The sequence below is a fragment of the Nerophis ophidion genome, linkage group LG10 (assembly GCF_033978795.1).
Source record: "Nerophis ophidion isolate RoL-2023_Sa linkage group LG10, RoL_Noph_v1.0, whole genome shotgun sequence".
NCBI classification, from domain to species: Eukaryota; Metazoa; Chordata; class Actinopteri; order Syngnathiformes; family Syngnathidae; genus Nerophis; species Nerophis ophidion.
In genome coordinates this window covers 47,658,048-47,673,197 of record NC_084620.1, presented here as the reverse complement: position 1 = coordinate 47,673,197, position 15,150 = coordinate 47,658,048, and the positions used below count along the sequence as shown (strand labels likewise).

Here is a 15,150-nt window from a genome sequence, read left to right as displayed (position 1 = left end):
GATGCAGAGACAGCAGGCAGGGACGTGTAGGAAAGAAGAACTCTTTATCATGGAAAACGCAGATAACACAAATAATGTGCAGCTAGGAAGTACACAAACAGCAAACAGGGAATATGAGGAACAAAGCAACACATGTATGTATGTATACATATATGTGTTGTGTGTTTCAAACCTGACAAAGACCAGATTGAGAAACAATGGAAAAACATGTGTATCAGTTGCTGTTTATTTCTATTGGTGGCTATCATGAATAACTGGCTAGGAGAGCGATTACATGAATGATATCTTTTCTGTATTTTCACTAACTGCACTGAGAGCTTTGACTTGGTGGATTATTTCAGTGTTTCCTGCTATTTCTGTGAGGCAAGGTGGTGCTTATCATTGACAACTGGTGAGAAGAGTGATTGCAATAATGTTGCCGTCTTAGTACCTAATACTAAGTACCGATTCAGGACCTAAAACTGCAAACCAACTTAGTGTTTAGTACTAGGTACCACCTTATGTCCTAGTACCGACTTAGTACCTAATGCTACATACCGGGTTAGGACCTAGTACTAGGTACATGTTTAGTACCAAGTCCTAAGTACTGACTTGGCACCTGGTACAAGGCACTGGTTTAGGACCGAGTTGTAGTTACCGACTTAGTACGTAGTTCTAGGTATTGACTTGGTAACTAGTACTAGGTACGTGTTTAGTACCAAGTACCAGGTACTGACTTGGTACCTAGTACAAGGTACCGGTTTAGGAACTAGTACTAGGTACCAACTAGTACATGGTACCGACTTAGTTCCTAGTACTCTGTAATGACTTGGTACTAAGTACCTGTTTACTACCAAGTACCAGGTACTGACTTGTTACCTAGTACAAGGTACCAACTTACTACATAGTACAACATAGTACAAGGTACTGATTTAGTGCCTAGTATAAGGTACTGACTTGATACCCACTACTAGGTACCAGTTTAGGACCTAGTAGCAGGTACCGGTTTAAGGACTAGTACTAAGTACCGACTTCGTACCTGGCACAAGGTACACTTAGTACTAAGTACTGACTTGGTACCTAGTACTTGGTACCTGTTTAGTACTGACTTAGTACCTAGGTACTAAGTTGGTACCTTGTACTAGGTACCTAGTGAGTACCAAGTACATGGTACTAAACCGACTTAGTATGTAGTACTAGGTCCTAAACCGGTACTTTGTACTAGGTACTAAGTCAGTACCTTGCACTAGGTACCAAGTCAGTACCAAGTATATGGTACTAAACAGGTACCTAGTAATAAGTACCTGTTTAGTACCAAGTATTTGGTACTGCCTCGGTACCTAGTACAAGGTAATGACTTAGTACCTAGTACAAAGTACCGGTTTAGGACCTGGTACTAGGTACTAAGTCGGTTTAGTACCATGTACTTGGTACTCACTAGGTACCTAGTACAAGGTACCAACTTAGTACCTAGGCACTAAGTCGGTACTAAACAGGTACCTAGTACTAGGTACCAAGTTGGTACTTAGTAAACAGGTACTTAGTACTAGGTACCTGTTTAGTACCATGTACTTGGTACATGGTACTAAACTGACTTAGTACCTAGTACTAGGTCCTAAACCGGTACTTTGTAGTAGGTACTAAGTCAGTACCTTGTACTAGGTACCAAGTCAGTACCAAGTATATGGTACTAAACAGGTACCTAGTACTAAGTACCTGTTTAGTACCAAGTATTTGGTACTGACTTGGTACCTAGTACAAGATAATGACTTGTTCAGGACCTAGTACTAGGTACTAAGTCAGTACCATGTACTTGGTACATGGTACTAAACAGGTACCTAGTACTAAGTACCTGTTTAGTACCAAGTACTTGGTACCGACTTGGTAACTAGTACAACGTACCAGTTAAGGACCTAGTACAATGTACAGGTATAGGACCTAGTACTATGTACCGATTTAGTACCTAGTACTAGGTATTGACTTACTAACTAGGCACTAAGTCAGTATTAGGTACTGACTTAGTACCTAGTACTAGGTACTGCTTCGGTACCTAGTACTAGGTAACTGTTTAGTACCTATTACTAGATATTGACTTAGTATCTAGTACTCAGTACCGACTTAGGACCTAGTACTAGATACTGACTTAGTATCTAGTACTCGGTACCGACTTAGGACCTAGTACTAGGTACTGACTTGGTACCTAGTACTAGGTACTGACTTGGTACTTAGTACAACGTACCAGTTTAGCACCTAGTAGAAGGTACCGGTTTAGGACCTAATACAAGGTACCGTCTTAGTACCTAGTACAAGGTACTGACTTAGTACTAGGTACTGAATTAGTACTTAGTACAAGGTAATTTTTTAGTACCTATTACTAGATACCCACTTAGTATCTAGTACTCGGTATTTTCTTAGGCCTTAGTACTAGGTACTGACTTGGTATCTAGTACTAGGTACCTGTTTAGTACTAGGTACTGACTTGGCACCTAATATTAGGTACCGGTTTAGGACCTAGTACATAGTACCGGTTTATGACTCAGTACAAGGTACTGACTGAGTACATAGTACTAGGTACCGACTTAGCACCTAGTCGCAAGTAAACAAGGCCTTCAAAGTGAGTAGGCAGCTAATAGACCCCCAGATGGTCCCAGAAGTCACACACATGGCTCCTGGTCTCAAATTGTGCATGTGAGCGCAGCGTGAGGTTCATGATCAGCCAGCTGCTGGTGTCGGAGTAGCGAGGCCAGACGGGCAGGCGCTGCTCCCGGCAGAAGGCGGTCTGGCGTGCCCGCGAGGTGGGGTCTCCCGAGTGGGCGAAGGCGCCCCAGTGGCACAGCATCCGATTGGACAGCAGCTTCTCGGCCGGCGTCAAGGTTAAGTTGGCCACCGCCGCCGAGTCGAAGACGAACGGCAACTCGGCGCCGTGGCAGGCGTGATGGTAGCAGAAGGTCAGACCCGACCAGACGCGGGGGTCGGACGCCACGTGGTCGAAGACGTACATCCACACATGGCTGCCGGCTTCTGAGGCCGCACGCGCCGCCCTGCGCGACGGACACAGGAAGACGAAGTCTGTGACGATCTAAAGAGACCAAAGACACCAAACACGACATTGTTAATCAGTCCCTGGCTTTACTCGCTTGCCAGGGACTCCGACCTGGGTCGCCTGCATGAAAGACGAGCGTGCTATCTACCGAGCTAAAAGCCTGAGCTATCAACCTTACAGCTAGCACTGTACTTGGGGTTTACACTCACCTTCTAAACCTCATGCTCCTACCGGTCACGTCACCATTGTCGAGTTGATTGCCCGGGCTTTTAGCTCAGTAGCTAACACGCTGGTCTCTAACACCGAACGCCCCAGGTTGGAGTTCAGGGTGGAACAAATAAGCAGGGACTTTACTTAGATATTGTTTTATTTAATTTTATTCATACATAGTGCAATATGTGCATACAGTATGTGTAAGGTGGTGTTATTATTATTTATTACTCATTGTTATTGTTTGTATTAGTACTCGTGTTGCTGTAAGTACATTATTACTCATATAAATGCTACTTGTTCGTATCAATGTATATACACCTATGTATGTATATATACATGTATATATACGAATATATGTATATATGTTTGTATTTGTATATATATATGTGTGTGTGTGTGTGTATATATATATATATTATTATATAAGTATATATGTGTGTATACATATTATATATGTATATATATGTGTGTGTATATATATGTGTGTATACTGTATATGTGTGTACAGTATATATGTATATTATTATATATGTATATATCTGTATATATACATATGTATGTGTGTGTATATATACATGTATATATTATTATATATGTGTATATATGTATATATACATGTATATATGTATATATAGATGTATATACAGTATATATTTATAAATGTATGTATATATTTATATATGTATGTATATGTACATAAATACATATGTATACTTGTATATATATATATGTATATTTATTCATGTATGTATATATATTTAAAAATATGTATGTATGCCTATATATATATATATATATATATATATATATATATTTGTATACCTATATTATTGTTATATATATATTTTATTTAGGTATATTTTTGTGTAATTTCTGTCTCAAAATGCCTTGATTTGTTGTTTTTGCAGACAAAAAAAAACTTGAGCACTTTCTCTATCAACCTTCTCTGACATTTACGTGAACCTCCTTTCAAATCCTCTGGAGAAATAACCTTTATGGAGGCATTCCAGGTAGGTGTGTGTGTGTGTGTGGCATCCCTGCTGCACACTGGACTGTGTTCGATGACGACTAAATAAGAGCGTTAGCGTCACCTTTAGACCCACAGTGGATGTGACCTCCACGCAGGTGGATGTGACCTCCACGCACGTCACATCCACCTTTTGTTTGTGTTCCCCTTTTTTATGACTATGAAACTTTGACTATAAAATTCAATTCAAATATTGTTGACAAATGTTTCTAAATCTGTGTTAGTGAGCATTTCTTCTTTGCTAAGATAATCCATCCCACCTCACAGGTGTGGCATATCAGGATGCTGATTAAACAGCGTGATTACTACACAGGTGTGCCTTAGTTTTATCACACAGCACAATGCGAAAAAAATGTCCTAAGTTTTGAGGGAGTGTGCAGTTGGCATGCTGACTGCAGGTATGTCCACCATAGCTGTTGCCCATGAATTGAATGTTCATTTCTCTACCGTAAGCCTTCTCCAAAAGCGTTTCAGAGAATTTGGCGGAACATCCAACCGGCCTCAGAACATCACCAGCCCACACCTGCACGGATTCTAATCTGGTTTTCAACACATGAGGTAGCCGGTCTCTTGAAAAAAGGATCACAACATACATTTTTAACCTACTGAGCTAATGTTTAAAAGTGCAAGCAGGTGCGACTGGGGCTGCTATGTTTTGTCAATCTCACTATGGTACAGTGTTTGCTTAATATCGGTAATCTCGGTATTATTATTGGCCCAACTCTTTCATTTGAGTCACACATAAGAGTGTGGCCTTTTTTCATCCCAGCAAAAACAAGGGCGAGCGATTGAAGTGCTCATGAAGTGCTTTCATGTTCCAAAGTCTTCAAACGTGACCGGAAAAAGTCGCTAGATTTGTCGCTCATTGCTAAATTGGCAACACCGATCCCTCCTGCTGTGTGTTCTTATTCTCTGGCAGACCAGCGTGTGTTAAAGATACGTTGCCAGAGAGTCCCATTATAATTAAAGTACCAATGATTGTCACACACACTAGTTGTGGCGAAATTTGTCCTCTGCATTTGACCCATCCCCTTGCTCACCGCCTGGGCGGTGAGGGGAGCAGTGAGCAGCAGCGGTGGCCACGCCCGGGAATCGTTTTGGTGATTTAAGCCCCAATTCCAACCCTTGATGCTGAGTGGGAGGTAATAGGTCACATTTTTATAGTCTGGGGTTTGAACTCACAACCTACCGATCTCAGGGCGGACACTCAAACCACTAGGCCACTGAGTAGGTAATGTGTTTATGAACAAGGCTGACGAGGCATTTGTGTCATTTTTGTATTTTGTCAATTTGTATTTTTGCATTTTTTCCACAACAGTCTGGCTCGAAGATACTTTTAGGAACTCGCATGGCTCCAGTTTTAGTGACCCCCGCAGTTAGTTGCGACCCCCACGTGACAGAATTAAACCCGACTGAGCGCGGCGAGAAAGGTGAGTAAATAGCTCTCTGATTAGTGGTCGACTGCAGGTGAGTGTGCTGACCACTAATCAGAGGCAGGTGAACCCAATTAATCCCCATAGAAACCAAAACAAACCCAGAGGTGCACAACGCAGGAACTAAGGGAGTCCAAAAATAACAGAACATAACTAAACAAAACATGAGGAAAACCACTAGTACAGGGGTCACCAACGCGGTGCCCGCGGGCACCAGGTCGCCCGTAAGGACCAGATGAGTCGCCCGTTGGCCTGTTCTAAATATAGCTCAAATAGCAGCACTTACCAGGGAGCTGCCTCTATTTTTTTATTTTTTTTATTTACTAGCAAGCTGGTCTCGCTTTGCTCGACATTTTTAATTCTAAGAGAGACACAACTCAAATAGAATTTGAAAATCCAAGAAAATATTTTAAAGACTTGGTCTTCACTTTTTTAAAATAAATACATTTTTTTTACTTTGCTTCTTATAACTTTCAGAAAGACACTTTAGAGAAAAAATATAACCTTAAAAATGATTTTAGGATTTTTAAACACATATACCTTTTTACCTTTTAAAATCATTCCTCTTCTTTCCTGACAATTTAAATCAATGTTCAAGTTTTTTTGTTTTTTTTTTAAGTAAAGTATAATACATCAATTTTGATTTAATTCTTCATTTTAGCTTCTGTTTTTTCGACGAAGAATATTTGTGAAATATTTCTTCAAACTTATTAAGATTACATTTCAAAAAAATTATTCTGACAAATCTAGAAAATCTTTAGAATTACATTTAAATCTTATTTCAAAGTCTTTTGAATTTCTTTTAAAATTTTTGTTCTGGAAAATCTAGAAGAAATAATGATTTGTCTTTGTTAGAAATATAGCTTGGTCTAATTTGTTATATATTCTAACAAAGTGCAGATTGGATTTTAACCTATTTAAAACATGTTATCAAAATCCTAAAATTAATCTTCATCAGGAAAAATTACTAATGAGGTTCCATAAATTATTTTTTTTAATTTTTCCCAAAAATTCGAATTAGCTAGTTTTTCTCTTCATTTTTTTCCGTTGAATTTTGAATTTTAAAGAGTCGAAATTGAAGATAAACTATGGTTCAAAATTTATTTGTCTTTTTTTTTCGTGTTTTCTCCTCTTTCGTACCGTTCAATTAAATGTTTTTTTCATCATTTATTCTCCACAAAAAGCCTTCCGTAAAAGGAAAAATAAATGTACGACGAAATGACGTACAGAAATACCCTTTATATATATATATATATATATATTTATTAAAGGTAAATTGAGCAAATTGGCTATTTCTGGCAATTTATTTAAGTGTGTATCAAACTGGTAGCCCTTCGCATTAATCAGTAGCCAAGAAGTAGCTCTTGGTTTCAAAAAGGTAGTTGACCCCTGCACTAGTATGAGTAAAGAAGGGGTTGCTGTGGTTTCAAATGTAACGACTCACGTTCACATTGACTTCCTCTCACCTGAGCCAGCATCTCTCTACGATCGGCATGTGTGTAGCGAGGCAGGTACTGGTGCAAGATCCTGAGGGCGTGTTGTTTGAAGATGGCCGTCACGTACATGATGGACTCCACCGCAGACACGGCCTTGCCAAACACGCCGTACACGAACAGCACGCCTTCTTCCGACGTGGTACCTGCAACACACACCTTACTCTCGTCTCCTATTCGCCGCATCTTCTTGTTGTTGTGTGTGTGTGTGTGTGTGTGTGTGTGTGTGTGTGTGTGTGTGTGTGTGTGTGTGTGTGTGTGTGTATGTGTGTGTTCTGGCAATGCTTACTTAAAAGGTAAACATTATCACCAGACCTATGTAAGCGTCAATATATACCTTGATGTTGCAGAAAAAAGACCTTTTTTTTTTTTTTAACCAATTTCCAAACTCTAAATGGGGGAATTTTGGCGAATTAAACGCCTTTCTAGTATTTGCTCTCGTTGTGACGTCACCTATGTAGTCAACCGCCATTTTCTCGAACACATTATAAACATCGAGTCTAATCAGCTCCGTTATTTTCCGTTTTTTCGACTGTTTTCCGTACCTTGGAGACATCATGCCTCGTGGGTGTGTTGTCAGAGGGTGTAACAACACGATCAGGGACGGATTCAAGTTTATTTACGTAGACGGCATGTTAATCGATGCTAACATGCTATTTAGGCTAGCTGTATGTACATTTGTAGCTATATTTGCATCCAGCGTTTCCCTCCACCCACATTTAATGCCAAACAAACACTTACCAATCGACGGATTTAAGTTGCTCCAGTGTCACAAGATACGAAAGTGCCGATCGTTTGGTCTGAACATTTTACCGCCGATGCTAATGCAGACATGGCACAGAGATGTATGGATATCCTGCAGATGCATTTCCAACGATAAAATCAACAAAATCACAAAGGTGAGTTTTGTTGATGTTTTTGACTTATGTGCTAATCAGACATATTTGGTCGCGGCATGACTGCCAGCTAATCGATGCTGACATGCTATTTAGGCTAGCTGTATGTACATTTGTAGCTATACTTGCATCCAGCCTTTCCCTCCACCCACATTTAATGCCAAACAAACATTTACCAATCGACGGATTTAAGTTGCTCCAGTGTCACAAGATGCGAAAGTCCCGATCGTTTGGTCTGCACATTTTACCGCCGATGCTAATGCAGACATGGCACAGAGATGTATGGATATCCTGCAGATGCATTTCCAACGATAAAATCAACGAAATCACAAAGGTGAGTTTTGTTGATGTTTTTGACGTATGTGCTAATCAGACATATTTGGTCGCGGCATGACTGCCAGCTAATCGATGCTGACATGCTATTTAGGCTAGCTGTATGTACATTTGTAGCTATACTTGCATCCAGCCTTTCCCTCCACCCACATTTAATGCCAAACAAACATTTACCAATCGACGGATTTAAGTTGCTCCAGTGTCACAAGATGCGAAAGTCCCGATCGTTTGGTCTGCACGTTTTACCGCCGATGCTAATGCAGACATGGCACAGAGATGTATGGATATCCTGCAGATGCATTTCCAACGATAAAATCAACGAAATCACAAAGGTAAGTTTTGTTGATGTTTTTGACGTATGTGCTAATCAGACATATTTGGTCGCGGCATGACTGCCAGCTAATCGATGCTGACATGCTATTTAGGCTAGCTGTATGTACATTTGTAGCTATACTTGCATCCAGCCTTTCCCTCCACCCACATTTAATGCCAAACAAACACTTACCAATCGACAGATTTAAGTTGCTCCAGTGTCACAAGATGCGAAAGTGCCGATCGTTTGGTCTGAACATTTTACAGCCGATGCTAATGCAGACATGGCACAGAGATGTATGGATATCCTGCAGATGCATTTCCAACGATAAAATCAACGAAATCACAAAGGTGAGTTTTGTTGATGTTTTTGACTTATGTGCTAATCAGACATATTTGGTCGCGGCATGACTGCCAGCTAATCGATGCTGACATGCTATTTAGGCTAGCTGTATGTACATTTGTAGCTATACTTGCATCCAGCCTTTCCCTCCACCCACATTTAATGCCAAACAAACATTTACCAATCGACGGATTTAAGTTGCTCCAGTGTCACAAGATGCGAAAGTCCCGATCGTTTGGTTTGCACATTTTACCGCCGATGCTAATGCAGACATGGCACAGAGATGTATGGATATCCTGCAGATGCATTTCCAACGATAAAATCAACGAAATCACAAAGGTGAGTTTTGTTGATGTTTTTGACGTATGTGCTAATCAGACATATTTGGTCGCGGCATGACTGCCAGCTAATCGATGCTGACATGCTATTTAGGCTAGCTGTATGTACATTTGTAGCTATACTTGCATCCAGCCTTTCCCTCCACCCACATTTAATGCCAAACAAACACTTACCAATCAACAGATTTAAGTTGCTCCAGTGTCACAAGATGCGAAAGTCCAGATCGTTTGGTCTGCACATTTTACCGCCGATGCTAATGCAGACATGACACAGAGATGTATGGATATCCTGCAGATGCATTTCCAACGATAAAGTCAACAAAATCACAAAGGTGAGTTTTGTTGATGTTATTGACTTATGTGCTAATCAGACATATTTGGTCGCAGCATGACTGCCAGCTAATCGTTGCTGACATGCTATTTAGGCTAGCTGTATGTACATTTGTAGCTATATTTGCATCCAGTGTTTCCCTCCACCCACATTTAATGCCAAACAAACACTTACCAATCGGCGGATTTAAGTTACTCCAGTGTCACAAGATGCGAAAGTCCCGATCGTTTGGTCTGCACATTTTACCGGCGATGCTAAGGCAGACATGGCTGAATAGCGTCAATAGCTATTCGCTCAATAGCTTCAGTTTATTCTTCAATTTCGTTTTCGCTATCTGCCTCTATACTCCAACTATCCGTTTCAATACATGCATAATCTGTTGAATCGCTTAAGCCGCCGAAATCCGAGTCTGAATCCAAGCTAATGTTGCTATATCTTGCTGTGCTATCCGCCTGGATAGCATGTATATCACTGGATGACGTCACAGGAAAATGGACGGTGGCTTCACAGATAGCGAAAATCAGGCACTTTAAAGCCTTTTTTCGGGATATTCCGGGACGGGTAAAATGTTGAAAAAAACTTCGAAAAATAAAATAAGCCACTGGGAACTGATTTTTATTGGTTTTAACCCTTCTGAAATTGTGATAATGTTCCCCTTTAATGGGGACATCGCTCTGTTTACCCAGTCACCTGTAGGGGACTTATGATGGTGTGGGGACCAAAAAACAATTCCCCTAGAGCAGGGGTCGGCAACCCTCGACTCTTTGATCACTCTGACACGGCTCAGCTGCATACTCGCCAACCCTTGCAATTTTTCCGCGAGACTCCCGAATATCAGTGCCCCTCCCAAAAATCTTCAGGGGCAACCATTCTCCAATTTTCACTCGGACAACAATATTAAAAGCGTGCCGTGACGGCACTGCCTTGAACGTCTGCTTTTTCACCATACTAACTGCGTGCCGGCCCAGTCACATTTTGTTTAAGTTCCTTACACACGTAAGTGACTGCAAGGCATACTTGATCAACAGTCATACAGGTCACACTGAGGGTGGCGATATAAACAACTTTAACACTGTTACTAATATGCGCCACACTGTGAACCCACACCAAACAAGAATGACAAACACATTTCGGGAGAACATCCGCACCGTAACACAACAGCACAAATAGCCAGAATCCCTTGCAGCCCAAACTCCTCCGGGCTACAATTTACACCCCCCCCCCCCCCCCCCTGCTACCACCAAACCCCTCCCCCCCCAACCCCGCCACCAACATCGCACACGCCTCACAGATCAGAGTTTCCGATCCTGTGTGAAGATAAAGGTGACGTCATACAGCCCTGATGTGGAGACGCTGGAGCAGAAATCACATTGACCAAGTATAACAGATATTTAAATTTCCTATAATTTTGCATGTATTCACATTTTTTAATTGTTCAGTGACATAATTTTTTTATTATTCAGGTTGGCAGCTGACTGCACGGCGCCAGTAAAATGATGACGGCACAGAGAGAGAGGGGACGGCATTTTTGGTTCTCTGCCAGTGGATAATTTAAGTTTGGCGTTTTGTTTTTTCATTACTACAAGGAGGACTTAAATAGACATTAAGAATTTTACTTAACCTTCAACCCGACGTATTTTTCGGAGTTAAAAACGTTTTGATTAATGTGGACCCCGACTTAAACAAGTTGAAAAACTTATTCGGGTGTTACCATTTAGTGGTCAATTGTACGGAATATGTACTGAACTGTGCAATCTACTAATAAAAGTATCAATCAATCAATCAATCAATGCAAAAATTTTATTTTATTTTCTCTGCAGTCGTTCATTGATTTCATAAACGTAACCATAATAGTTTGTTTATACATAGCACAAAGCAAAAAACCTTAAATGCAGTGTTATTTCATTTTAAATTTCAAAAAGAGTTTTGTGGCTTCCATTGTTTTCTTTAATTTCTGAAACGGGTCCAAATGGCTCTTTGAGTGGTAAAGGTTGCCGACTCCTGGACTAAAGGGAAACCTTTTTAAATGATAGTCAGATCCATTCTGAAGATGCCTAAATGGCTTTTAAGCTTTGGCCCATAAAACATGTTTACTGGTTAGTTTGAGTGGGAAACATTTGCACAACAGCCCCCCCGTCGGGCTGTAGCTGGTACTGCACTCGCTGCTCTGCTCACACTTCTTCCGTGTATAGTTAATCACTTTTTTTATTTTATTTTTTAAATGGTTCTCTGTAGTCATGTACAAATTTGTGTGAGAAAAAATTATTGAAATTTGGTTGCCAAGAGCCATATTAACTATTTTTCCCCAGAGTTCCCAGTAAGTATGATTAGCCCATTACTTCATCAATCCAGAGATTTGAAGACGTGTATGAGCTAACTAGGCAGTAGCCATTTTACCCAAAAAAAGTTATACCTCCACAACCTGTAGAAAGGGTGGTCCCCACAAGTCACGAACAAAAACTTGGTCCCCATTCCAAATGATAACGTGTGTGTGTGTGTGTGTGTGTTCTGGCAATGCTTACTTAATGGAGACATCGCTCTGTTTACACAATCACTTTTAGGGGACTTCTGACGGTGTCGGGACCAAAAAAAAAAAACAGTTCCCCTACAGGGAAACCTTTTTAAATGATAGTCAGATAAATTAGGAAGATGCCTAAGTGACTTTTAAGCTTTGGCCCATAAATCATGTCCACTGGTTAGTTTGAGTGTGAGACATTTGCACAGCAGCCCCCTTGTCGGGCTGTAGCTGGTACCGCACTTGCTGCTCTGCTCACACTTCTTCCGTGTATAGTTAATCCCTTTTGTTAAAAAATGTTCCTCGGTAGTCACGTACAAATTTGTGTGAGATATGCAAAATTATTGAAATTTGGTCGCCAAGAGCCTTATTAACTCTTTTTCCCCAGAGTCCCCAGTAAGTATGATCAGCACATTACTTCATCAATCCAGAGATTTAAAGTTGTATATGAGCTAATTGGGCAGTGGCCATTTTACCCAAAAAATGTTAGCCTCCAGAACCTGTATAAAGGGTGGTCCCCACAAGTCACGATCAAAATCTTGGTGTCCCCATTCCAAATGATAACCAGTGTGTGTGTGTGTGTGTGTGTGTGTGTGTGTGTGTGTGTGTGTGTGTGTTCTGGCAATGCTTACTTAATGGGCACATCGCTCTGTTTACACAGTCACTTTTAGGGGACTTCTGACGGTGTGGGGACCAAACAAAAACAGTTCCCCTAAAGGGAAACATTTTTAAATGATAGTCAGATCCATTCTGAAGATGCCTAAGTGGCTTTTAAGCTTTGGCCCATAAAACATGGTTACTGGTTAGTTTGAGTGTGAGACATTTGCATAGTAGCCCCCTCGTTGGACTGTAGCTGGTACCGCACTTGCTGCTCTGCTCACACTTCTTCCATGTATAGTTAAACACTTTTTTTTTAAAGGTCCTCACTAGTCACGTACAAATGTGTGTGAATTATGCAAAATTATTAAAATTTGGTAACCAAGAACCATAGTAACTATTTTTCCCCAGGGTCCCCAGTAAGTATGATCAGCACATTACTTCATCAATCCAGAGATTTGAAGGCGTGTATAAGCTAATTGGGCCGTGGCCATTATACCAAAAAAATTGTATGCCTCCACAACCTGTATAAAGGGTGGTCCCCATAAGTCACAATCAAAATCTTGGTCCCCATTCCAAATGATAACCAGTGTGTGTGTGTGTGTGTGTGTGTGTGTGTGTGTGTGTGTGTGTGTGTTCTGGCAATGCTTACTTAATGGGGACATCGCTCTGTTTGCACAGTCACTTTTTGGGGACTTCTGACGGTGTGGGGACCTAACAAAAACAGTTTCCCTAAAGGGAAACATTTTTAAATGATAGTCAGATCCATTCTGAAGATGCCTAAGTGGCTTTTAAGCTTTGGCCCATAAAACATGTTTACTGGTTAGTTTGAGTGTGAGACATTTGCACAGCAGCCCCCTCGTCGGACTGTAGCTGGTACCGCACTCGCTGCTCTGCTCACACTTCTTCCGTGTATAGTTAATCACTTTTTTTTTTTTAAATGGTCCTCGGTAGTCACGTACAAATTTGTGTGAGATATGCAAAATTATTTAAATTTGGTCGACAAGAGCCATATCAACTCTTTTCCCCAGGGTCCCCAGTAAGACTGATCAGCACATCACTTTATCAATCCAGAGATTTAAAGACGTGTATGAGCTAACTGTGCAGTGGCTATTTTACACAATTTTTTTATGCCTCCACAACCTGTAGAAAGCGTGGTCCCCATAAGTTACGAACAAAAACTTGGTCCTCATTCCGAATGATAACGTGTGTGTGTGTGTGTGTGTGTGTGTGTGTGTGTGTGTGTGTGTGTGTGTGTGTGTGTGTGTGTGTGTGTGTGTGTGTGTGTGTGTGTGGTACCCAGCAGCACGGGCTTCTCTTTCTGCCAGCGGCCATTTTGGAAGGCGGTGAGCTCCTGCTCCTTAATCAAGTCACCATCCACGAAGGGGCCCCACGTTTCAAACGACTCCAGGAACCTGAATGGATTCACAAATCTGGAACCTGGCGGACAATTCCCAGTTAGCTTGGGAATGCAATTTCGAGAGAATTTTTTTCATGTATTCTCTGAAAATTTTGAGGAATCAGGTACGACATTTACTGTGGCAATATGTTTTAGAATCTACAGACCATAAAACCAAGATCAAAAATGCCTTTTGTAAATTAAAGAAAAAAATGGCATGGACCAATACGAAAAAGCAGCTTGGACATCCCTGACTTCAAATAAATATTGGAAATTATGTTCATTAACCACGCTGAAGGAGGGGTCTCAGACAGGCTGCCGGGGGCCCATTTGTAGCCGGCTGACCTATGTTTTGTGGCCCTCAATTTAAAGTAACAGTTTTTTGTAACTGCGACCCACAAATTAAAGGGAGCTGATAGTAAAAAAATATATTTACTATCAATATATTATTGATAGTAAATATATCAATAATATATAGTATCTCCCTTAGAGATAGGGTGAGAAGCTCTGCCATCCGGGAGGAACTCAAAGTAAAGCCGCTGCTCCTCCACATCGAGAGGAGCCAGATGAGGTGGTTCGGGCATCTGGTCAGGATGCCACCCGAACGCCTCCCTAGGGAGGTGTTTAGGGCACGTCCAACCGGTAGGAGGCCACGGGGAAGACCCAGGACACGTTGGGAAGACTACGTCTCCCGGCTGGCCTGGGAACGCCTCGGGATCCCCCGGGAAGAGCTAGACGAAGTGGCTGGGGAGAGGGAAGTCTGGGTTTCCCTGCTTAGGCTGTTGCCCCCGCGACCCGACCTCGGATAAGCGGAAGATGATGGATGGATTGATGGATGGATATTATTACATTTATTACTATCAGCCCATATTATTATTGATATTCTTACAACGCAACA

The 15,150-nt window shown here is 41.2% G+C and overlaps 1 protein-coding gene across 1 annotated transcript in view; it reads right to left on the bottom strand.

The window, feature by feature from the left end:
• Positions 1-1,477: 1,477 nt before the first annotated feature.
• The window catches only part of LOC133560928 (cAMP-regulated D2 protein), a 33,785-nt gene continuing 20,112 nt past the window's right edge, over positions 1,478-15,150 (bottom strand). The window contains exons 6-8 of the mRNA XM_061913973.1: positions 14,153-14,293; positions 7,162-7,334; positions 1,478-3,058 (exon numbers count right to left, since the gene is read on the bottom strand). Of these exons, the coding sequence (XP_061769957.1) occupies positions 2,606-3,058; positions 7,162-7,334; positions 14,153-14,293 (767 nt within the window). The 3' untranslated portion in view covers positions 1,478-2,605. The remainder of the gene's footprint in view (positions 3,059-7,161; positions 7,335-14,152; positions 14,294-15,150) is intronic.